The following is a 24,307-nucleotide window of genomic DNA, read 5'->3' as shown; positions in this document are numbered from 1 at the left end:
AGTATATATATAATATAGAAGTTTGTGAATACTTTGTCATGACATCATTTATGAGTTTAATTCCTTGCGTCGTGTTGCATTCAAGGTCCAAAAAAATAAATAAATAACATCGAAGATAACATTCATACTTTGTTGGTTTTCCTGCAGTAGTTCATTGCATATCATAAACGTTTATGATATGTGGTTTGATCTTATCTGTAATCTCATACATCATGAGCGCTACTGAGTGAAAAAGACAACAGGAAACAGACTGGAGTGCTTAGTTGACTTTATGTGTTTTCAATTTGACAAACATGTACAGCAACATGTACATGTATGTTCATTCAACCCGTGCCGAAGCAAGGGCGGCTTTTCATCTTTTCCGGGCAGAGTGATACAAAACACAATGTGTGCTGCTCAGCACAATATTTACACATTCTACAAGGTGTACATGTCATCAAAATGGTCGTTGTTATTTACATTATCTATACACAAGATCCTCCCAGCCAGCATCCTGCTGCGGAGAGACAAAGTCAGATGTCAGTATTAAATATCTAAAAATAAATAAATACAATTAAAGTAATAGACAGAAACAAAAGTAATGAGCAGAAATCACAATAAACCATAATCTATAAAATTATCATAATGAATGTACCTATGAGTTGTTGAGGAGGGTGTTCTGGATGCTCTCAAACACGACGGAGTAGATGTTATCTTTTGACATCATTCCATCGAGGTACTCTAAATGGGAAAATTCAGTGGTTAGCCAACTTCTAGAATGTCAGAAAGGCTGCAAACAAGTCAAGTTTGCATTTGTGCCAAATGAGGCCACCAGATGTCCCACCAGATACAGCAGATGGCACCTGATACTAAACAATAAAATTGTCCAAAATATCCTCTGTTGTTTTTTTTCCTCCACACAAAGTCTGTCCTTTCTTTACTGTTTTGGGAAGCTGAACCCTGAGCCAAGTTAAAAGCGTCAAGGTTGTGACTGCCGTTTGTTTTTCTTAATAGGTTTGGGAGCACAAATGATGGAGACCTATGGAGTCTGCCCGGTAATGAAGGACTTCTAAACTGGACCAGGAATCAAAATACATTTGGTATTTTCCTCTGACTGCAAACTTGCACTCTAAAATAATTAATCAGGTGGACTCCATATGGTTCTTTTATATCATTTTACAATATATTCAAAGTTTAGCCAATTTTTTTTCAACCCAATATTTTTATGTTTGTCCCATTAGCTAAACTTGTATAGCAGGAGGGCTAACATAGCAGCCTATTGTTTTCTGCCCCAGTAGTAGCTAGACAGGCTAGTTTAGTAAGTCGGGCATGGTATCCAGTAGTTAACTTAGGTTGTTCTTTTATGTCAGAAATTTAGCCTTGTCCTCTTATCTGTTCACCCAAGCTAGGCAGGAAGGCTAATTTATTCTTATTCTTTTCTGTTCAGTAAGTAGCCAAACTTTACAGCGATGCTCGCTTCAGTAGGGTTAAGGTATCTATTGTCCGGTAGTTTACTTATGTTGTTTGCATTTTCTTTTATTCTTAAATAGTTTTCTTTTTTGTCTGAGCTAGTTTTAGTCCAATGATTAGGACTTTAGCAGTTTAGCAGTCAGGCTAACTTGCAGGCAAGCTTGTTTAGGAGGCAGGGTACATTATAACCTGGTTACACAACCTGTTCTTTGCCATCCTTTAGCCCAGTTTTACAGTTAAACAAAACACCCTGTTGTAGTGGTGTTTTGTTTTTGTTTTTTTTAGTATGTAGCCTACCAAAGGAGGTTTGGTATCCCACAATAGCTCGTCTTAACGTACCTATTCTGTCACAATCGCTCTCCATTTGTTTTCTGTGCTTCAGATACATGGGCCAGACATGGCCATCGAACAGCCCGGGAGGGTCGGGGACCGTGTATGTTCTCGTACTGTGGAGACACAATTAGAACTATATCATAAGACTGGCATAACTGTGACTGTTGTCATGACAATGGCGAGAGAGTCCAATACCTTCTTCTCGTCTTGCACTCCTCATAAGGAAGTGAAATATAGAAGCACCTGTCGTACACGTCGATGAGAGGCCTGCAAAGAGATGAGATGCTGTTATGACGAGCTTTTGAGGTCTGAGGTTACCAGTGACGTGTCGTCAGGAGGGTGACCCACTTGTAGTTGTAGATGAGGAAGCCCTCCACGATGAGAATATGGATCCCTTTCTGGTCCGTGCCGCATTCCTCCGCTTCGGGTGACAGGCTGACGCCATGGGAGCGGGCGAACTTGACCGGGTTCTCCTGCCAGCCTTTCACTGTGCTGACCATGGCCTCCATGTCCAGGGCCGAGATGACTAGCGAAGGAGAAAAAATAAGAAAGAAAAGCCACTTTCAGCACTTTGGGACTAGCCAATATGCTGTTAACACACATTAGTCACTGTTAGTGAATGTCTCTGGCATTCACATGGAACACCGTGTGAATTTATCATTTTTAGGTTTAGGATTGGATGGTTACCAAACCAAAAAAAAGAGAAAAGTGCAGGAAAGGAAAAAGTACATTACTGCATATTGTTTTCCTACGCCAAAATCCATTCTTACCATCCCACTGTCTAAAGCCGTCCTCCCCGACTTCTATTTGATCGGGTTTCTGAAATAACAGTCACCAGTGAAACATTGCTGCAACCTAGTAACCCGACGCAACTGATCACACCTGGACAGGGCAAGTCAAGGACTCGTCTCCACCCAAAGAAGTGCCCAATCTGGGGAGGTATTTTGGTAGGATTCGTACGTGATAGTTTAGCCTTTAGGATTGTGGTCACTCTCCAGAGCGAGGATGCTTGAAAAGATCGCAAGGACAGGACAAAATCTTGTCGTTCAATCGTCGGATCTTGCGTACAAGGTGTCTCGTTGCAGAAGGGGGATGAGATGAAAGTGTTTTTGGGCGTCAATTTTGTGGATCCTATGGCTGAGGTATTTCAAGGATTTGTAAAGCAACATAGGGATTAGACGAAAATATTTTTCCGCCTGCGTTCATTCAGAAGGTCCGACAGACCACGTATTTCAGCGGTTCATTCGGAGGATCTTATGTACCAGTAACGCATAAAAGGGACAAGACAAAAACATTCAGGTCTTAATTGGAAGATTCTACCAAACAAAAGAAAGGCGAGGCAAAATCATTTGGAGTGTTAATCTGTCAAATGGACTAGATATCTCGAAGCATGGGTGGGCGGGGGGAAAAGAGGACCAGATAAAACTGTTTTGGGGGGTTGATTTGGTGGATCCTACAAACTTGGTATCACATACAACAGTAAAACAAAGGATAGGTATCAGATTTCAGATTCTCGCAGAACAGAAACAAAAAAGGGGGACTAATTGAAATCATTTACGGGGCTAATTTAGTAAATCCTATGGACCGAAAAAATGAAAATTTTTGGGTGGTTCATTCATTTGATCCTTTAGATCGTGGGTCACTGAGGATATGATGGTGCACATGGCTGATTTCCACTCAGTTACTTTAGGCAAGCGTCATTGTATCTGTCCCTCCACGGGACCTGAGTTTCAGCAAAGTGCACCATACAAAAAGATTTACATTACTTTCGTAGCCAATCGAGGCTCAAAACATTTCTTTTGGACTTTAAGAGGGGACGCCCGTCCTTGATGATTGGCTGTCCAGGAGACAATCAGCCACATGTGTTACTAGGCTACTGCCATGACGGGGCAGAATTTTAGGCTTGTGTCCTCAAATACAATCAGTGTAGCGTACCTTCATCGCCATCGACTCTTACCTTGAAAAAGTCATCCTGGTGCACCACGCAGCAGTTGGGCAACGTCCTGAGCAGTTTGCTAGTCAGGGTGGTCTTGCCACCGTTGGTCACTCTGTGGAATGGACAAACGGAAATGACCTGTGATGTCAAAAACTATGGATGATTGAGTGGGACAGATGGATACTCACCCTCCAATGCCAATGATGAATTTCATGTTGGTCACCTTTGTTCGGAATGAAGTAACTAAAAGATGGGGAACCCCGCTACGCTAAATCTCTCGCAAAGCCTTCTCCTCCCTCTCGGACCTCAGCCGTTGCCCCCTTTTACTACTTCATTGATAGACAATCTCTGTGTGGGCTATTTAAAGGATGAGAGCCGCCAGGAGCACCAATCAGATCGCTTTTCCTGGAGGAGGCAGGCACTCATTTGCATACAAGCCCAAAACTGTTTCCACCTGTTGGGTGGGGGGGGGGGGCAAAAGCAGGAATGTGGCGCCTCAGAAGCTTCTTAAAACAGCGCTTTGATGCCAAGCAGTCAGTATGGACGAGATTTTAGGAAGTAGTCCTAAATTTAAACTCTGCATGTGAATCAAAAGAGTTTAGGAGTTTTCAAGGGGAAAACCACGGCGGTGCTATATTTAGCTCACTTGGCATCACACATATTTCTGATGCAACTGGATGACTTGTGGCAGCAAGCCATGTGACTGGCAGCCCGCGTGTCACGCCCCGCTCTAAGGGGTCATAAAAATAAAAAAATAAAAACTCCTGAAGCTCGGGGAGGGTTGCTGACTAACTACAAGCTGCACGTATCTCATGTTTGTTGTGTTTATGGATAGAAATGATTGGATATCTTATCCTGTTCACGTGTATTTGTCAAGGAAGTGAACTTCACTTTGGCTGTTGCCGTGCACGTGATTAAAAATATAAAAGTGGCATGGACACACGTAAAGGAAGTGAACTTTGCTTTGGCTGTTGCAGTGCACGTGATATACTGTATAAGGTATGTTCTGTATGCTGTAGATACAGGTATATAGACTTTATTTATACTATGGCAGGGTTAGGGTCAGGATTGGAGCTGGGAAAACCTTTGGGTTGGATTTTGAGCTCTGGTTCTTATTGGCTTTATCTTATTAGTTTTTATTGAAGAAAGGTGGTCTTTTATTATGGACAACCTAAGTCACATTTGTGCAACCACCATGCTGGCTAATCAGCATATTAATATGCCACACCTGCAAGGTGGATGGATTATTTTGGCAAAGGAGAAGTGCTCACTAACACAGATTTAGATGTCTGCATTTGAGAGAAATAGCTATTTTATTGAAAAGTCTTGTATCTTTGAATTTAGCTAATGAAAAATGGGTGCAAAATCTAAAGTGTTTGTGTTTACATATTTCTTCAGTAGTGATATTTTTTGACCCTTTTTACCCTTCTATCCAAATTTTAATCCAGTTCAGCAACACGTGGCTCGTGCTGCTTCGTCAGAAAATATCCCAAAGCCTAAATATGAATGTAAATGTGGCTATGATGTGCTAATAGTGACAATAAACAATCTTTAAATAATGAAGTTGTAATATGTCAGAAAGAGTGCCTCTCACAAGACTGTCAGGCAGGGGCGGAGCCAGAACGTGGCTAATGGGTGGGCTGGAATATTTGTCTCAATGAGCACAATCCCCCTCTCACGACACATCGCATATTCAAATAAAATGACAAACTGAATAATATGAAGTTCCTGAGATAACCACAATTATGCCATTCTTAATAGTCAATAAAATAAAAAAATTAAAAACACAACGAAACACAAATTAAAAAACAATTTAATAATAATTTACAAAAAACTTTTAAAGTATATATTTTTTCATGAATTTCACTGGGTGGGCTGGCTGTCCATCTGGGTCGGCCTGTGCACACCCAGGGCCACCTATGGCTCCGCCCCAGCTAATATAACAACAACTAGTGTCTTATACAGTATATGTATACGATTTAGAACTTTGACCAGGAAGTATCAAACGCATCCTGGCAATGAGGCGATCACCAGCAGGCCAAGGTCGTATTGATGAAGTAAAGCATGACAAGCTTGTTTATTCTTTACATGATTCCCTTTTTTAAATATTACAAACAGCATGTCACATTTTTCTTTTTTTATAAATAACACTTTTAGGATCTTTGAATTGGCTTCATTTGTTGACAATTTCCATCTGGCGAAAACAACGCATTAATGACAGAAAACAAACGGATATCTACAAGCATGCCAACTTTGCATCGTCCACAGAGGGGCCTTAAACAACAACATCATTGCACATGAATCAATCACATAGTATTCATACTAACAAAATATGTAAGACATGTTTCTTTTTTCCTCCCCCAAAAATATATAAACGGATACAAATTCCCCTCATGCGAATGAAGAGAGTAAAGCTTTTCAGTACGAGCTTGTGTGAAGCTTGTACATAATGTCCTTGATGGGATGATTTTCTTGCATGTTTCACATCCAGTCAGGGCGTCTCATCTCGAGCAATCTTCACCATCCAAAGTGCTGCAATGCAAACACACAAAATGAACTTTGTGTTCCATCTTTATACCCAAGGACTACAACTTTGGTTAAAACATCACAACACAATCCCCATTGATGAATGATTTTGCTTCCAAGTTAAAAAAAAAACCCACAGGAAGTGGTTAGAGTCAGTGTCAGGTAATACAGATATGTTGAACAACATGAGAATAGGCCCCCTAGTGGTGTTAGGTAGTAAATGCAATGATAATACCAACAACATGGAGGTGAGAATTTGCTCGGGGTCGACTGTTTATCGGTGGAGAGACTCTGCTTTTTTGATTTTAAAAATCTGACGACCGATAAGAGATCAATTTAAACCTAGGTTCAAGGGAATTATTTATTATTATTTATTTAAAAGTTCAATTAACTTCATAAAATGCTGCTGACCCTGGCTACTCCCTGCAATTTGTTCCTGTTTGAAATTAAAACAAATACTGTATTAGTTCAAATTTAACATCTCAGTTATTTTGAAATGTTAAAAAACTGCATTTACAGCATAAAAGTTTTCATTTAACTTTTTATCAAGTCATGCTGATGACCCTGGGAGTTTCCTGCACATTTTGTTAGAATTAAATAAATAGATAAATACATAAATAAAAAGAACCTTCGAAATGTAGCAAATCTGAAAAGTGATCTCATAAACTTATGCTTAAAGGCATTTCAATAAAGTCAAGAGTTGGAATTTGTATATATATTTTTTAATTTTGACACCAAGGCTAGGGTTAGTAAGTGAAAGAAGTCCAATATATATGTTTTGTTTTAATTAATTTTTAATTGAATGTCACTCATGTCTGTAAGACAGTGCACCTAAATAGGAAGCCCCCAAGTCTGAGATACAATGACTTGAGATTGAGTGTCAGAATAGTAGCGTGGTCGTAAGGTACAGTTGACTTCCAACCAACACATTCATTGTGCATATGAGGCTAGTGGTGCACACGGCAGGCGTGCTCGAATTGAAAAATATTTTCCTTCCTTGTGTGTTTTGGTTGGGTCAGCACATATATACCAGGAATTGTCTCCATGCCAACGATATATACAGACAACATGTTACTGGGTCACTGGGTTCCCTGCTGCGGGTGTAATTTTTCACTTTCACTGACACTTTGTCAGCAGTAGGAGCCAGATTAGTATACAGTACAAAAATGGCAAGTTCCAAGTTGGCTGCTAAAAGAAAAAAGGAAAGTGAAAATCAACAATTTTACAAAATTTCATTCAATCTCCTTCCAACTGGCATAAGGTCAATGTGCTTCCATAAAGCCATTTAAAAGATCTCCAATTAAAAACAACATAATGAGACGGGTATAGGAATTTTGCAGAGAACAAGCTAAATAAATACACTGAAATCATCTTATCAAGCTGCAAGAAGGATACTTGTTACATTTATGAAAAACACAGAGAACCTTTCCCAAGCTGTGGTTGAGTCACACCACTGACACCACTGATATTGCTCAGTTGATAGTGTTTGAAAGGTCAAAAATGGGTCAAAAAGGGAATGTGTTGGACATTTGGAAATGACATTTGACTTCAGTATGTAAAGTACTTTTGTTGTTTTGAATAAAAATGACTTTTTGTTCTGAATGTTCAGTACTTATTAATACATTATGTGGCTTGAGCGACCTCAATGAATTGACTTTTGGCGCATTGAAATAAAGTATTTATCCTTTAAGATCTGTATTTGGGTACCCCTGCACTAAAACCAATAATAAGAACTGGTGAGAATTTGACACTTCGGCCCCAATTTACATTCACAGCACAAGTCTAGCGCAAAGTGCAGTCTAACTGTACGCATGTGTGGAGTTTTCTCTCTTTTGGCATTTTGTTAGACTTTGCTCAGGTAGAATTGGGCGTAAAGGGGCGTTTGCGCCGTTGAGGGATGGAAGGTAGCCTCTTCCGGGCCAATCGTAGTGGCATCCCTCATTTACGTTAAAATCAAGACGGTTGGAATGCAGCACGCTGGGGTCCGTGCATGACATCTGCAAGATCTTCCCTTGCAGATGATGTACTTGGCCGTATATGTGACATGGGCGATTGGAGAACGCCTTAATTGCACCCATGACCATGCGTCCATGTGTGACCCCACGCCCCACCACAACACAAATCTTGATCAAATCCACCGAAACCACGCTACACCACCTGCGCCAAACAAGATACCTCCTTTTAAATTGTCTAAAATTTGCTGATGCACCAGGGGGCATGGCACCCGTGTCACCCGGAACACCCAGTGAGACATCACAACTAGACTTGCCCCAGCATGAAAATGGAGATGTGCCCGTTCTTACGTCTGAGCGCACAAGCATCTACTTTCTGTGACCAAATAAGTCAGGTGTGGTGGGGACGCGGCAGCTCTGTGCACTGGAACGCCCACTGAGGTGCAACACACACGCTAGAGTAGAGTTGCCACTGCACCAAAAATGTAGTTGCGCCTGTTTTTATGCAGAGCGCACGGGTACCTGTCTATCAAAATCGGGCCCATAAGGTTTTTTTTTTCTACAGTGGAGCAATACATGTCGACAGACAATATAACACTTCTCACAGGCAGATATTCTTTATCCTCTCTGACAATGACGTGCACACCGGAAGGCACAGTGTCAACTCAATTCAAGCAAGGCAAGCAAAAAAAGGCAAAAACTGTTCAATTCTTTACATTGCATTTAATTGTCATTAATGTTCCATTCTAACACACTGCTGTAGTACTAAAAATAACCAGAACATGCTACGTAATTGTTTGTCATTTTGAAGTTGTCTCCTGTATCTACAAATAATAACAAAAGAACGCAATTCCCTCAAGAAATCGTTGTGAAAAACTTCCCTAAAAGCGGTCTGAACTGAGCTGAGATGCGATCGCATGAAATGTTGCCTATGACTTAATAAATGAAAGTGTGTCAATGCTTCTTGCCTAGCTTGAACCCTGTCGAGCATTCCCAGACCAGCTGAAGGCTAATGTGATCTGGCGTATGGAACGCTATCGAATGGCGGGACGAGCGCAGTGCAGATTTCCTCCGATTTCAGGACACCATATGCGACGCGGATCAATTTGCCTGGCGTTCGTTGGCCCAGGGGCTCGCTGTTAAAAATAGAACTTATCCGGCACGTACAGGACAACTTAAAAAGATTAGCAGCTGCGCTTTATGTAACGCTGGCGTCCTCAGGGAATATGAGGTGCGAGGATTGTGTGACACACACGCATACACACACGCACACATTGAGCCGGGATGGGACTTAGCACACACTAAGTAAATCCAAAGAAAAAGCAACAAAACCGAGCGTTACTTCTTCTCTACTGATGAACGTGAAGGGCTGCCAGTTTGAGCCGTACTTCTGATATAACAAATTTTCTCAAATCTTTGTCAGTTGTAAGATATTAATCCTAACTAATTAAATTACTCTGTGTGAACACACTGAGCATGTTAATAAATCTGCGCAATAATTCTGGATAATTATCAACGATTATTAAACAAGGTAGGAAACAGTATTTACTGTGCACCGCTTTGCTTCTATAAATCTCCCGCAAGTGTTTACATTTAGAAATGATCCCTTCCACAACATTCCGAGGAAATTACAATGTCCGCTGCCACCACACTGGTGACCCCTGGACTGGAGTCTTTCTTAACTGTCATATTACAGGTGTACAAAAGAAGTAATGACAACATTTCCAAATGCTTTCTTCTGAATCAGTCCAAGAAAATCACAATGTCTTATCACTTGTGAATTATTTTAGAACAGCTGGTGGGCTACCGATGTGGTCTCTGTGCGCTACCTGGTGTCCATGGGAACCACGATGGTGACCCCTGATCTAGAATATTTAGTAATTAGAATTGAAATATACAATAGAATAATTATATTAAACAAAAATAGTATAAAAGTGGTGTAAGTCCAACCATCTGTCAGATTGATCAATATTAATTAAAGATGATAAATCCAAGCTAAAGCACTGTTTACTTTCTGACTCTATCAATTTCTGAACCTTGGGACCTTTTTGCAGGAAGTGAAGTGGAAATGGGAGTTGATATAGTGTTGCACTGATGAATCAGGATAAGTACTGTTTGCAATGATGGAAAGAACTTTGAACTATTCAAGTTTGTAGTTGGACTTGCTGACGGAAGCATGTTTAAATTCAGCCTAGGCAGGTGCTATTTTTTTACCCCCTGAAAAAAGGTGAATGACGGACGACGGAAGGGTACCCATGCTGCAGATAATGGACGCTCAATTTTTTCGTAAAGATTCAGGCAAAATGTCGCCCTATTTTCCCCGGTAACGATAGCATATTGCATGCTAGTGGAATGTAAACGCCATTATGCCAAAAGCATTCACGGACGTGTAACCGTATAAAACTTTTCTTACCTCTATAAACATTGTTAATTGGTTACGACGATTTCAGCCTCCGTGCTCGTGTGAGAACGTGCATCATGCACGCAAAGAAAGGAGCGTGCAATTTCATTTTTCAGCCGCAGGTGGCAGCAGCGATTAGAAATTCAAAATCCTGCAGAGTGCAGCTTTAACTTAAAAAGGACAAAAACCGGGTTAGCGCACTCTAGTTCTCAATTGCTCAATTTTCGAAAAAGGACTACATGTTACATGTGATGGGATAACCATATCTTTTTGTGAAGACGCACTCATTATGCAATACAATTTTTCGCTACGTAACCGTAATATCATCTGTCAAGTTGTAGTATTCTTGAATTTATTAGCTGAGTTTATTATCTTAGTTTACTATCCTCAAGTCAAATGGTGAAGACATGCCAAGCAGGAGCTCAGTATTAGCATGACTTATCAAAGTACGTGTTTGGTGTCATAGCTCACCGTGCATTCCCCATTACAGCTGCTCTATTTCACCAGCTACTATAACATTGGATCTCAGGGCTTGCCTTTCTGACATTCAACCTGACACTCTTTATGGCAGCAATTTTCAAAATGCGATAGGTGACTTGAGTACTACTAGTGGTACACAGGCTCTCTCTAGTGGTATGCAAAAACAATCATTGAATTAAATGCAAATAAAATTGATATTTTAAAGAAAAGTAGGTATACTGGGTATTTTACCCAAAAAATTGAGCATCCGTCATCCGTCTGCAGCGTGGGTACCCTTCCGTCGTCCGTCATTCGCCTTTTTTTCCGGGGGGAAATAAATAGTACCCGCCTATAGACCGAATGGCGGGTGGCCTGAGGCCGAAAATTGGGGAGCCCACTGACATTGCAAACCAGCCTTGTCTCATGCCATCACTTACCTTTGAATGTCAGATGTCGCGGCCAATCTCGCCCATCGTTGGCACCGGCCTGGAAGGAGGGAGGCAAGATGTCACTACACTAATTAGTCATCTGTTTCTGGATCAAAGTGTCATCAACAGAAAACCCTCATTGTAGAGGCAATGGGTTTAGGTCATATTTGAAACTTCCTCAAATTAACTGTCATCGAAGCATAAACGAAGTTAACCAAATTATTCTGCTGCGCCCCCGTAGAAAATAATGGAAGGAGAAATAATTTTGTTTCCTTGGTAATCACTGTTTGATCGACTTGTCAAAATGTGTGCGTGGCCGTGAACGCAGAATGAGGTCACCTTTCTTCGGGAGGTGGCGAGTTGGCGTTCTGCTGCTCTTGCTCCATTCTACACACAAGTAAACAATTGATAATTCTATGAAGTCCAATGGTAATAATAAGAATAATGCAATAATAATAAAATATGTAATTACTGTAAAATAATAACCAATATGTACTGAAAGCGGAAGTCAACGCAAACATTTTTTTTTTCAAGAAAATGTTCTAAACAGGGCATTCTGATAAATATTGCGTTTGTGGAATAAGTGTTAATCCACTGGTTTTTAGCCATCTCCGGGGGCAGCCATTTTGTCTTCTGTTGACTGAAAATGACATCACAACTGCTCACAATGCCCAATCACGGCTCAGATTCAGAAAACAGGTCAGCCGTGATTGGTCGTTGTGCGCAGTTGTGATGTTATTTTCAGTCAACTGAAGACAAAATGGCCAGCCCCGGAGATGGCTAAAAACCAGTGCATTTTGCTGCTTAATTTACGTATATTCCACAAACGCAAAATTAATCAGAATGATGTGTTTCAACTAGTGGGCCTGCTGGGAACATATTCTTGAAAACAATATGTTTGGGTTGACTTCCACTTTAACTATTATAATTAAAGGCTTCTGATGAGACAACAATATATATATATATATATATAAAAAAAGATGGTCACTGTTAATAAATCCTAACTGTTAATCACTGCACCAACACTCACCTGGCTTTCAGCTTCTCGTCATCATACCTGAAGAGTCAGAACAGACAAGCTTGTCAAAATCAGCATTAACAGTGATGCTGTTATTGTTGTTTTTAATTGATGCGGCGCACGGTGGTGGTGGGCCAGGGTGGGCTACTCACTGTAGCACGCACTCAGGCACCTGCACGTGCTCCATGGGGATGAGCAGACTCAGCTCGTCCAGTGTGTGCACGTAACGAATCTTGTCCAGGAACTTGACGCTTAGGCACAAACGGAAGCGTACGAGAAATGTGATCAGTTCTCATTTCAAATTGTCCATAGGTGTGAAGGTGTCTATTAAGAGTTGTTCAAAATATTTTGACCCCTCTCACACATTTTTGTTTCTTCAGGAGACTTTAATTATGATTAATAAATTCACATTGAAATAACTTTAGGAAATAGTACTTGCTTATCAAAACTTTTCAAAAATACATTTTGTCAAACACAATATTCCTAAAATTATGTTTTACCTGTATTCTCAGCTGTAGTGGTTGTCATTATTACGATGTACAGTATGTTTGGAATGATGTTTTTTGAAGCCTTTAACTATGATAACTATTGAATTAATTACACTGGTCAACAGCAAAATTGTGTTGTTTTTTAGACTGATTAAAAAAAACAGTCATAACTATATTCATACTACATCAGGTTGTTGAGATATTTTCATTTTTTTGTTTTTAAGTTTGACCTATAAAAGCTTGCGCGATATGGATTTTACCATGTGTTGTAATTTATAGCTATGACGTTTCAGAAAAAAAGTCCACCTGGTGTTGAACCAAATCCTTAACTCATAAATATTACAAAATATATTACTAGCGCTAGTCCGCCTTTCGCCCGAAGTCAGCCCCACAACCTCCCCGCGACCCTGCACACTTATTATTATTATTATTATTATTATTATTATTATTATCATTATTATTATTCACTAATTTCTAATACTGTATTTTTAACCCTACCATATGTTCCAAAAATAAATTTTGTCTCCTTTCTTTTATTCTTTTTTTCCCCAGAGTAATGCGCATTTCCAACCTGGACCTGTTGAAAGTATAAAGTGCCCTGGTAATAAATTCAAAATCTATTTGGATCAAATCATTTTGAGTCATACCTCAAATTAAAGTACATGATGAGGTCTTTCCAGATCACTGGTCAATATACTCTTACAGTATATGACAAAACAATGACTGAAAAACGTTTTGGTTTTTTTTTTACAGGAAAATGTCGCCTACCTGATGAAAGGTCTGGAGATGGCCAGGATGGTCCGGATGAACCACGTCGGGTGAACAATGATGAGACACTTAAGGTTCTTCCTCAATCTGCGATAATTAAAAAAAAAAAAAAAAAAAATCAGTGCCCTTTTACCGTTTTATTGCCAGATGATCCAAGAGTCTTACTTCCTGTCAATCATCTGGTAGCATCTCTTGAGCCAGCCGATGCCGGGCATCTTCCTGCGTGGCGTGGCTCCGTTCAGGTAGATGATCATGTAGTCGTCAGCCACTAGCAGCTCCAGGCTGCTCACCACGTACCTGAACACAAACCACACACACACACATACGCACACATGAGTGAAGAGTAGTCGAGAAAGAGCACGCCTTCCTAAGTACCTACAAGAAAAGGTTCTCCATGATGTAGGAGTAGTCGTCACAGCTGCTGTCTGGGAGGTAGCAGGCTGCAAACACTATGATGGCATTCAGGCCTTCCCCGTAATAGCCTGATGGGGGAAACGGGGTGGATCAATATCGTTGCCATTAGGATTCCTTCTTTGTCAAAGATAGCGTTAAGTCTTAAACTCAATTTCAGCTTCTTTTTTTTTTCACAAAATAGGTCTAGGTAGTAACTCACTATGGCATTATATAACATTTTAACTGGAGTGAGTTGTATTGCATCACATTATAATTGAAGACTGTGGTAATGTAACTGGAATGAATTGTATTGCATCACATTTTATTAAAGTGAATCATATCCGTATATCGTAATTACATTGTATATCATAATTGGGGCAAATCTTTTCCTCAATTGGAGTGAATTTTAACATATTTGTATGGAGTTGCATCATATTGTAATTGGAGTGCATTGTAACAGATTGCATAATAATTGGAGTGAATTGTATCATAATCTGAGAGCATCATATCGCAAAGTATTTTGAGTGAATTGTATCATAAGTGGACTAATTGTATTGTATCGCTATTGGAGTGTATCATATCATATTATATCATGTCATAATCGTAGTGAAACGTACCGTATCGTAATTGGACTGAATTGTATCGCAGTTTGATAGCATCATATTCCAAAGTATTTTGAATGAATTGTATCATAGTTGGAGTGAATCGTAGGGTTTTGCATTCAGACTGTATCATATCATATCATATCATATCATATCATATCATATCATATCATATCATATCATATCATATCATATCATATCATATCATATCATATCATATCATATCGTGAATTGTATCATAAATTGATAGCAATAGATTATATTGCATTTTATATATTATATTATATTTATATTTTGAGTGAGTGGAGTGAATCGTATGTTATTGCAACTGGAGTGAATCATATCACAAAGTATTTTGAGTGAATTGTATCATAATTGGAGCGAATAATTTTATGTCATACTTGGATCGAATCATATGTCAGATTAATTTGAGTGGTGTGTATCATTCTTGTAGAGAATTGTATCAGATGGTATTGTGATTGGAGTGAATCATACCATTTTGCAATTTGAGTGAATTGTATCACTCTGCGTCATAATTTCAGTATTTGATATCCTTATTGGAGAGTATCATATTGTATGGCATCATAATTAGTCAATCATATTGAACTGTAATGGAGTGAATGGTATAATATCATAATTTGAGTGAAATATATAATATCATAATTGATGTAAAAACTTTCGGAAAGTAATTTCTAGTCTTTCAGCTAACTTGGGTGCATTTATATTTATTAAAAAGAAAATGTTAATTAAGGTACACTGTCCCTTTTGACAAAAATAAAGAATTTAAACTTGTTTTAAACTGTTGTAATTGAATCAAATCACATTGTATTCTGATCGAAGTGCATCGTATCATATTGTATGTTAATTGAAATGTATCGTAATTTGAATAAATCATATTTTATCATAAAGTAGTATGATTGAACTGTATCGCAATTGGAGTGAATTGTATATACATATATATATATCTCATTTATAGTTCTTGTTTCCGAACTGGAATGAATCATATTTTGTTACTGGAGTCATATTATGTCCTAATTGGAGTGAATAAAATTGTATCACAGTTGGGTTGAGTGTACCACATCATTTGGCAACACTGACTGAAGTGAACCGCAAATCATCAAAATTTGAGTAAATTCTATCGTACTGCATTATAGATGTAATGAATCATATAAGTCACATCGTACAGTAATTGGAGCGAATCCTCAAAATGGGAGTGAAGGGGATGGAATGGCAGAGGGAGTAGCTTTATGGTATGGCATGGCAGTATATGGGAATATGAATCAACTCACTGATTCCTGAATGACAGAACATTTTAAGAGACATCAAGTGACGCGGCGGGGCTTTTTGACGGGACCCCCGCTCAATGACAACTCACCCCCGTGCGTGACCACCCTGAGGTATGGCCTGATGACCTGCATGTCGATGCGCTGCTCCTGGTCGCCGATGATGACCGTTCTCCACAGGCGGCCCGACGAGTCCCTCTCCTCCTCGCTTTCACCCGGGAGACACTTGGCGCTGGCCACTGGGGTGTCGTCTGGATGGAAACAGGGAGGGAGCGTTACTGTCTTCCGAAAGGCTGGCCTTTGACTATTATTATTACATGAGATGTATGTTTGATTTAATCTATATGTGCCTTTGATACAATCTATATTTGCCTTTGGTATATTTGTCTTAGACATTGATTGCGTTTGTTTTATTGGACAATATTCACCTGTATGTAATGCAATACATTACATATTATAAGGGTGATGTGTCAAAAAAAAACCCTCTAAAAATTCAATTAACAATGCACAATATTTACCTTTGATGCTAGACTGACTTGACCTGACTTTGATAGACATATGTTGATGTTACGACAATTTTTATATTCTTACTATTTACTCATATTTATCTTTGATTAGACACGGTGGTCGACTGGTTAGCACGTCCACCTCACAGTTCAGAGGTCGTGAGTTCGATTCCGGTCCCGGCCTCCCTGGGTGGAGTTTGCATGTTCTCCCCGTGCCTGCGTGGGTTTTCTCCGGGTACGCCGGTTTCCTCCCACATTCCAAAAACATGCATGGTAAGTTGATTGGACTCTCTAAATCGCCCCTAGGTGTAATTGTTAGTGCGGTTGTTTGTTTGTCTCTGTGTGCCCTGCGATTGGCTGGCAACCAATTCAGGGTGTCCCCCCGCCTACTGCCCAAAGACAGCTGGGATAGGCTCCAGCACGCCCCGCGACCCTTGTGAGGATAAGCGGTATCGATAATGGATGGATGGATAGACTGTTTAATATTAGACAAATTGTTTTGATAATTTTCAGCTTGATGTCAGTAGTACTCGCTAGTGTACCTGACGAAGTGTCCACACACCTTCCCACTCCAGCTCATTGCCATTATTGGCAAAGTCCAGCGAGTCTATGTCGTCAGGGGTCTCGATGTCGTCCACGTTGATGTCCAGGTCGTCAGAGAGCAGCGAGCCCTCGCTGTGCTCCAGTGACAGGTTCATGTCGGGGGCGGTCAGTGTGCGCCGCTTGGACTGGTCCCTGGCCGACCCGCCCACATTCAAACTACTGGGGGGGTCTAAGCCAAGAAGCCAGTAAGGTAAATGTTACATGACATAATAACAAACCGAAAACATGTCGGTGGTTCACATACGGGTGGTTCTGTTGTCCGTCAGGCCACACGAGGTATCGCCATCTTCTGGTAGAGGCCTGTGGAGATACACAACTTATTGGACACAGCATTAGGTACACTTGTACACATGCAGCAATCGCTTAGGATAAAATATATTGTATTGTATTTTATGTACACATGGCCAACCCGAGCGCCAATGCATGCCTTGAGAAAAGAGTTCCACGCTTACATAACACATCACTCATATCTCAAATCAGTTTTTATTTTTTATTGAAATGCCATTAATGCATTCCAGACTCACCCCCAGAAAAGAAAATAATAATAAAAATAGCACTGTATCATATTGTAATTTAGAAAAACATACCATATTACTCTCTGCATGAATTGATAGGCCATTGTGCTGCTGCCCACCTTGGCCACTTTGGAACAGTATAAGACAGAACGATATACTGCACTGTCGGGACAGTAATGATGTCTCTGCTCCTCGCAGAGGATAAAGAATATATGACTGTGAGCACTGTTATATTTGATGTCGAAATGTTTTCCTACACCGTTTGAATTCAAATATCAGTTTCTTAAAGGGCAGCGCACACATCTCAAGTTTGCGCTCGCAAGTCAAAGCAAAACATTGGCCAAATGATGGCTCGTATCTCGAAAAACTAAGTTGGGTGACTCGTATCTGAAGTACCCACTGTACTAATTTCAATCTCCAAAAGGAGACTCTGGTGGTTACCTGGGGAAGTCCTCATCCTGCCACTCGTCCTTCACTTCCATGCTGTCCATGCGTAAAGTGGCCTCAGCTGTCCCCATGGCGTATGGAGCTCTGTCGGTAATCAACTGGCTGGCTTTGAAAAATACACAAAACAACATGGCTCGATGGATCAATGAGTCACATTCATTTTCTTTACCTGTTGGTTATTTTTTTTATAGAGTATTGCTCATTGGATTCATGTTGCATTCCCAATAAAGGTTTTGTCGGAGAGCCCTTCAATATGCATGGGGTCTCATTCTTCCCAAAGAAGTCCTAGGCCAAATTTGAGCTTTGATTGTTGCCTATATTTTGGCGTTCTGTGCAGCACTGTGGGCGCAGTGGTTCTTGGGTTGTCGGTTCAAATCCAGGTTTTCCATGTTCATGTGGGTTTTTTACCCAAATACTCTCAAATTTTCTCCCACATTCTAAAAACATGCTTCTTACATTTTTGTGATTTTCACCACTATTCGTCTTTGATATTAGACTGAAAATGTGGATATTCAACTTTATTTGTCTCTAATATAGTTTTCATGCATCTGATATTCAACTATATTGGTCACAATATGGTGATCCACTGGTGATAATCAATAATGTGCGTAGGGGCAGAGTTCATTGTATAGTCAATTTGTTCACTGGTTTGGCGCTCGCAAAGCACACAAAATCCCCCCCCCCCACACACACACACGCACAGACAGAAACAAAAAAGCCCCCAAAGCAACATTGAGACTAAAAGGCCTTCTGCCAACAAAATGCTGCTCAGCTGATCAGATTCAAAATGGAGGTGGCTGAATTGCATTTTATAGCTAGCAAAGGGCCTCAGTGGCCAAAGGCTGAAAAGAAATCATGAGAAACCATTTACCACAAACATGGCCTGCAGAAGCAGTGATGACTACAAAGTATCAATAGAGCATTGCAATAATGCAATAAAATAAAAAACACATATATGTAATATGAGACAACAGTACGTGACTTTTCTTTGTTTACTAGGTTCATATAGAGGACTTTTGTGCTCACCGGTCTCTAAATCATCTTTAACTGTTTCCATGCCAGCCAAAAGAACTCACTGAGTGCCAGCCAATTTAGAGCATTCTGATTGATCTTTCATGGCTCACAAAATATTGTGTTTTATGTCATTGCAGAGACCAAATTAAAGCTCAAATTAAAGACTTGACTCCATTCTTTCATCACCCCAAAACGTTTGTTGTTGTTTGTTGTTATTCAATTTTTTTAGTAATCTGCAATAGAGCATAGGTTTGTTTTCACCCAAGTCACTTATTTAGGACCAAAAAACGCAGAAAACAAGCTGAAAATGTGTTCATTTTGAGCACAGCAGTGAATTTTCTGCTAATAATGGTTGGGAGGGGGCTGCGGAGACCGCCTGACCTCCTGATCCCACGGGAAATGGAGGTATGACCGAGCCACTGCCGTTTCTACTCGACGATAGTTTTTGTACTTCCTATTTGTATGAAATATTCAAAGACAAGTTTAGCGTATTGGAATTTCATTTAGATACAATATAACCTGCAAACATTACAAAAGGGCGTGTAGGAATTCCACTGTGGACACTTTTCCCTGACGAGGATGCAGGGCTCTCCCCAGGGGGGCTTTGTCTGTGATTGCCAAGACCAACTTGACATCATCTGCAAGTGGAGGTCTGCTTTCAGTTCCTTATAAACAGACTTTGCGCGCTTCGATCTTCTCACGGGACTCTAGCGAGTCTATTAATGCCTCCGCCACGTCAAAGACCGTGTGCGCCTCTCCTACACTGAATTTAAAGGGAATGAAGAGCAGCCGCTTTCATTGGCCAGGAAGTAAATCAGTTCTGATCACTCCTACAACAGCACAAACACTTCTTTCCACCTGTGCCCGTCCACAAAAACACCAAAAGGAGAAAACACCACTCATGCGCACAGTTCGACTGCACTTTGCAATAGACGTGGACTGGGCACGCTTACGTTTAGGAAAATTTGATACTGACTTCATTGTTGATGTTTTCAAAAACATGTACACTAGGTTCATTGAAGGCTTGAATCATCTTAGATGCTGACAAAAACACGTAAAATGAATTTTGAAGTTTACAAAAACGTACGGTCACTTCAACGAAGACCCTTAATCGTCTTTGTTTACAAAAACCTCTGTGGTATGTTTGATGATCAATCCGGGGCGTACCCCACCTCTCAAGTGACATCAGCCGCGATAGACTGAATGAATGAAATCCCGGGAGACAAAAGTGCAGAAGACGTCAAATCTGCTACTCAAACGCCGCAAACGTCATCAGCGCACAGGCAAGCTGCTGCCTGCGTGTACTCACATAATAGATGGGCGGCTGTGTGATGCGATGACAACGATGAGCCTTTAAAGACGACCGAGCATCCCCCGTCTGGCAGGAGAGAGCCTCAGGGATTGATCCTTTTAGGAGCAAGAACAGTGAGCTGTAAAATCCATCTCAGCCCACATTGCTGCTTTTTGGACGCTCCTCCTAAAAATGAGCAGAAAAACATAATCCCTCTGTGTTTTTCACCTCTGCAGACTGTCCCCTCTGCTATAGCCACGCCTCTTTTAATCCTGCGATGATGTCATCCATATGCCGGTTATGTAATCAAACCAACCTCCTGTTTAGAATTCAGTGCCTCCAGGATAGCACGTTTCTCCCTTCTCCGCTTCTTCGTCACGTTCCTTCTATTTGTCATCTGGTGTGTTTATTTTTAAAATGCACTCACGCACTGGCCAGTGTGGAGGTTTCCACTCTGCTGTTTCCAGGCAACCGCATCCTCCTCCTCCTCCTCCTCCTCCTCTCTCCGCATCCCTTTTAAGCTCTCTCACTTTTTCTGCTGCCGCACGTAAACATTCCTCCTCTCGCTCAGCTGCCGTTCTTTCGTCACTTGATGCACTAAGCTCTCAGGGCAGTGAGTTAGTGCGGCCTTTGTTTGGACAGACAAAGTGCCGTAGTGTTTTCAAGGCTTGTCATGTTCCAGCGCTTGGGTCGCTTCTGCCTGAAAAATAAGGATTTGAAAACAAATGATGGATTGTGAATGAAAAACAAATGTAAATAAAGTCAATAAATAAAAAGAAAAGAAATAAAATGAGTTTTAAGGATCAGAAAATGAATATGAAAAATACATAAAAATGTGTGGGTATATCATTTTTGTTTTTTTTATTGATGTATTTATCAAATATTTTGAAAGTATAAAATACAGTAAAAAAAACAAAACAATGTAACATTTTACAAATCTAAAATGTAAAATTGTAAATGAAAAATAATTTAAAATATACACATTAACGAAATGAAATTCAAAATGATCTAAATATATTTTTTTAAATAAAAAAGTCAGAGCTTTTCTTAAGCACAAAATAAAAAAGGAACAAAACAAGACAATGTAAAAGTTAAATTTTAGTAACATTTATCATAATAATTAATAGTTAATGATTAAAACATTAAAAATGAAAACGATAAAGATATACTCTATATTAAAAGCAAATTTAAAAATATACAAATAAATAAGACTGTACTTTGGGAAAGTACAGGCTGTGAGAAATGAGACTGCCATTTGTTCGGAATTTTAAAGAATGAAACCGTGAAAATCAAATCCATCCATCCATTAACTATACAGCTTATCCACAAAAGGACAAACAACCGCAATCACAAACACACCTAGGGACAATTTAGAGTGATCAATTAACCTACCATGCATGTTTTTGGAATGTGGGAGGAAACCGGAGTACCCGGAGAAAACCCACGCTGGCACGGGGAGAACATGCAAACTCCACACAGGGAGGCCGGAGCCGGCATCGAACCCACGACCTCTGAACTGTGAGGCGGACGTGCTAACCAGTCGATCACCGTGCCGCGTGAAAAGCAAATAACATTGAGAAAAAAATTAATACTTAAAAATATGACAAAACAAAAATGTGTACTAAACCCGAAACCTTTACTAATTAAAAATTAGGACATGAATGAATGTCATACAGTGTATCTATGTATAAAGTTAATTAATTTGTTTTACTATTATTAATCCTCAAAGAATAGTTTTTGTACTAACATACAGCACAATAATTTTTTTTTTTTTTAAATACATACCTCTGTTCGAAAATGAAATTCGACACAATAAGTTGTCTGCGTAGATGCCACTACTTTAAAGTCTCCACTGGAGGGCGGTATGGTGCATGTGAAGCTGTGAAAGGCTGACTGTCAAAAGCTGCAGGCCCTAACACTTCTTTCCCATGCTTCCTCCTGTCTCCATTAAACCGGTTTGTGAAGATTCCGATAGAGCTGCTGTCGACATTTCCGTCGAGGTGTAGTGGAGTGTGAAGACAAACTATGACCTAAATGTGCATTAAGCACGGATTAGCACACCCGATAAGATGAACTCGTCCAAGGCATGCATGCAGGCACACACGCACACACACACACACACAAACACACATTCCCACGCACCCCCACACGCACACGCTCACACGTCTCCAAATCACACGCTTCACACCTCGTAATGACTCCATGATTGATAAGCCATCAAATTCATTAATGGAATTTGGATTGTGTTGACTTTTGTCAATGATTTTTATGAATGGTTACACAAAGGAACAATGGATTACAGTGCTTGGAAGCAACCAGTAGGAGGTGCTATTTATGTAGGTAGTGGTGCCTTGCCTAATGAGAAAAATAGCTAAATAAATAAATAGCTAAATAGCTAATAAAATGTACTCCATAAAAACATACAGTACAATAAGAAAAAATGATATAGTTTGTCGATTATGATAATTCCATGGACATTTTTCCTGGGCCACCAGGGGGCAATACATAGAGATATACTACACTACATTACTTCTGATGATGATACAGAAGACCATTGAAACTAAGCTGCAATAATAGTGGTTGTTTTTCCACAAAGGACAAAGAATATACTGTTGCTACACGTGTGTTGCTACACCGTTTGTGTTCAAGTATAGGTTGTTTAAAGGTTTATAATTATGGCAACCGCTGCCACAATTTAGAGCTTGTAACAAATTATTATGTGTAATACTCAAGACAAAACAAGAATCGTCTATCATTCGTATGTCAAGGTACTACCATAATTTGCTGCCTAGATGGGCTGCAGACATGATCGAAGCCTGAGGTCAACAAAGAAACACACAAACACCGCAATTGTTTGACCGTCCGTCCATCAATCTGTCCAACCATCAATTTGTCCACACGTTCATTTGTCCACACATCTTTGCATCCATCCATTCAAGTGTCCGTCCACTTTTCTCTACATCCATCGGTACAGGCATCATCTATCATATTGATTTCTTAGTCTGTCCATCAGTACATGTTCCAGTCAATTTGTCCATCCAGTTGACCAACCATCCATCCATTCACTCATCCACCTAGTTGTCTTGGCATCTATTCATTCATGCGTCTTATGTAATGGAGATTTCCCAGTCGGGATTTCAGCTGCTGTTATTAGTTTTTAATGACATTCTCCTGGCTAATGATACTGGAGATTTTGTGTCTTGTTTTGCTGGCCCTGACTGCAGCGTTTGATACGATGATCCACTGTATTCAGTTGGCTCGCTTGCAGCACCAGGTGGGCATTAGTGGTATTGCTCTAGAATGGTTCAGGTCTTACTTGGCAGGCCACTTTTTTTTTTTTGTCTGAAAGAAATCAAGGCCTGGATGGCGCTAAACCTCTTGAACTTCCTCCCTCGACTGGCTCCCTGTACATTTTACAATCATTTTAAGATTCTTTTTTTTTCTTTAAATCTTTAAATGGTCTCACCCCAACCTTACCTCTGTGAGTACTCCACCCCTAAGCACCAGCCTGGTGCCTCAGGTCAGCAGACCAGATGCTGAGGTAGGTAGCAAGGACTAAGCAGAGCCTGAGAGGGGATCGAGCCTTTTCTGGTGCCTGTCCCTCCCTTTGAAATGACGTTTCGTTAAATGTTGGGCAAGCCTCCTCTCTGCCCGTCTTCAAAACTCATCTCAAAACAAATTTTTATTCTTTGACTTCTGATCCAACATGAGACTCTGCATTGTTTTATTATTTCATTGCGTTTACTGTTCTTACGTTACTTTGCATTAATGTATTGTTTTAACAGCTTTTGTTTTTATACGTCTAATGTTTACTTTATGTACATTAATTTGTATGCAGCTGTGGTTGTTTCAAAGTGCCCTTTAAATAAAGTTGAGTTGAGTCATCCAGTGATTT

The 24,307-nt window shown here is 40.1% G+C and overlaps 2 protein-coding genes across 6 annotated transcripts; both read right to left on the bottom strand.

The window, feature by feature from the left end:
* Nucleotides 1-251: 251 nt before the first annotated feature.
* On the bottom strand, nucleotides 252-4,067 carry LOC147140839 (nicotinamide riboside kinase 2-like). The gene is made up of 8 exons (XM_086042900.1): nucleotides 3,907-4,067; nucleotides 3,740-3,830; nucleotides 2,553-2,601; nucleotides 2,131-2,308; nucleotides 1,978-2,049; nucleotides 1,789-1,895; nucleotides 635-720; nucleotides 252-496 (listed from the first exon to the last, which is right to left on the bottom strand). The coding sequence occupies exons 1-7, from the start codon at nucleotides 3,930-3,932 to the stop codon at nucleotides 635-637; spliced, it is 609 nt and encodes a 202-aa protein (XP_085899026.1). The 5' UTR covers nucleotides 3,933-4,067; the 3' UTR covers nucleotides 252-496.
* Nucleotides 4,068-5,514: 1,447 nt separating this feature from the next.
* On the bottom strand, nucleotides 5,515-22,409 carry LOC147140838 (caytaxin-like). Of its 5 annotated transcripts, XM_086043777.1 has the most exons (15): nucleotides 22,198-22,409; nucleotides 20,840-21,112; nucleotides 20,431-20,598; nucleotides 18,102-18,213; nucleotides 17,390-17,445; nucleotides 17,105-17,314; nucleotides 16,129-16,287; nucleotides 14,138-14,240; nucleotides 13,924-14,055; nucleotides 13,759-13,845; nucleotides 12,655-12,753; nucleotides 12,515-12,541; nucleotides 11,824-11,871; nucleotides 11,494-11,542; nucleotides 5,515-6,250 (listed from the first exon to the last, which is right to left on the bottom strand). In XM_086043777.1, exons 4-14 carry the CDS (start codon nucleotides 18,176-18,178, stop codon nucleotides 11,503-11,505), a joined length of 1,038 nt encoding a protein of 345 aa, XP_085899903.1. In that variant the 5' UTR covers nucleotides 18,179-18,213; nucleotides 20,431-20,598; nucleotides 20,840-21,112; nucleotides 22,198-22,409; the 3' UTR covers nucleotides 5,515-6,250; nucleotides 11,494-11,502. The 5 variants fall into 5 exon arrangements, with proteins under 5 accessions (XP_085899903.1, XP_085899901.1, XP_085899902.1 ...); XM_086043775.1 differs by lacking the exon at nucleotides 22,198-22,409 and having other exon boundaries at nucleotides 20,729-20,878; XM_086043776.1 differs by lacking the exon at nucleotides 22,198-22,409 and having other exon boundaries at nucleotides 18,102-18,209; nucleotides 20,729-20,878.
* Nucleotides 22,410-24,307: the final 1,898 nt, after the last annotated feature.

This window comes from Filicampus tigris, chromosome 10 (assembly GCF_054856515.1).
Source record: "Filicampus tigris isolate MCC_2025a chromosome 10, RoL_Ftig_1.0, whole genome shotgun sequence".
Taxonomy (NCBI): Eukaryota; Metazoa; Chordata; class Actinopteri; order Syngnathiformes; family Syngnathidae; genus Filicampus; species Filicampus tigris.
The sequence above is the reverse complement of the archived record's forward strand: the minus strand, read 5'-3'. Positions and strand labels throughout refer to the sequence as shown.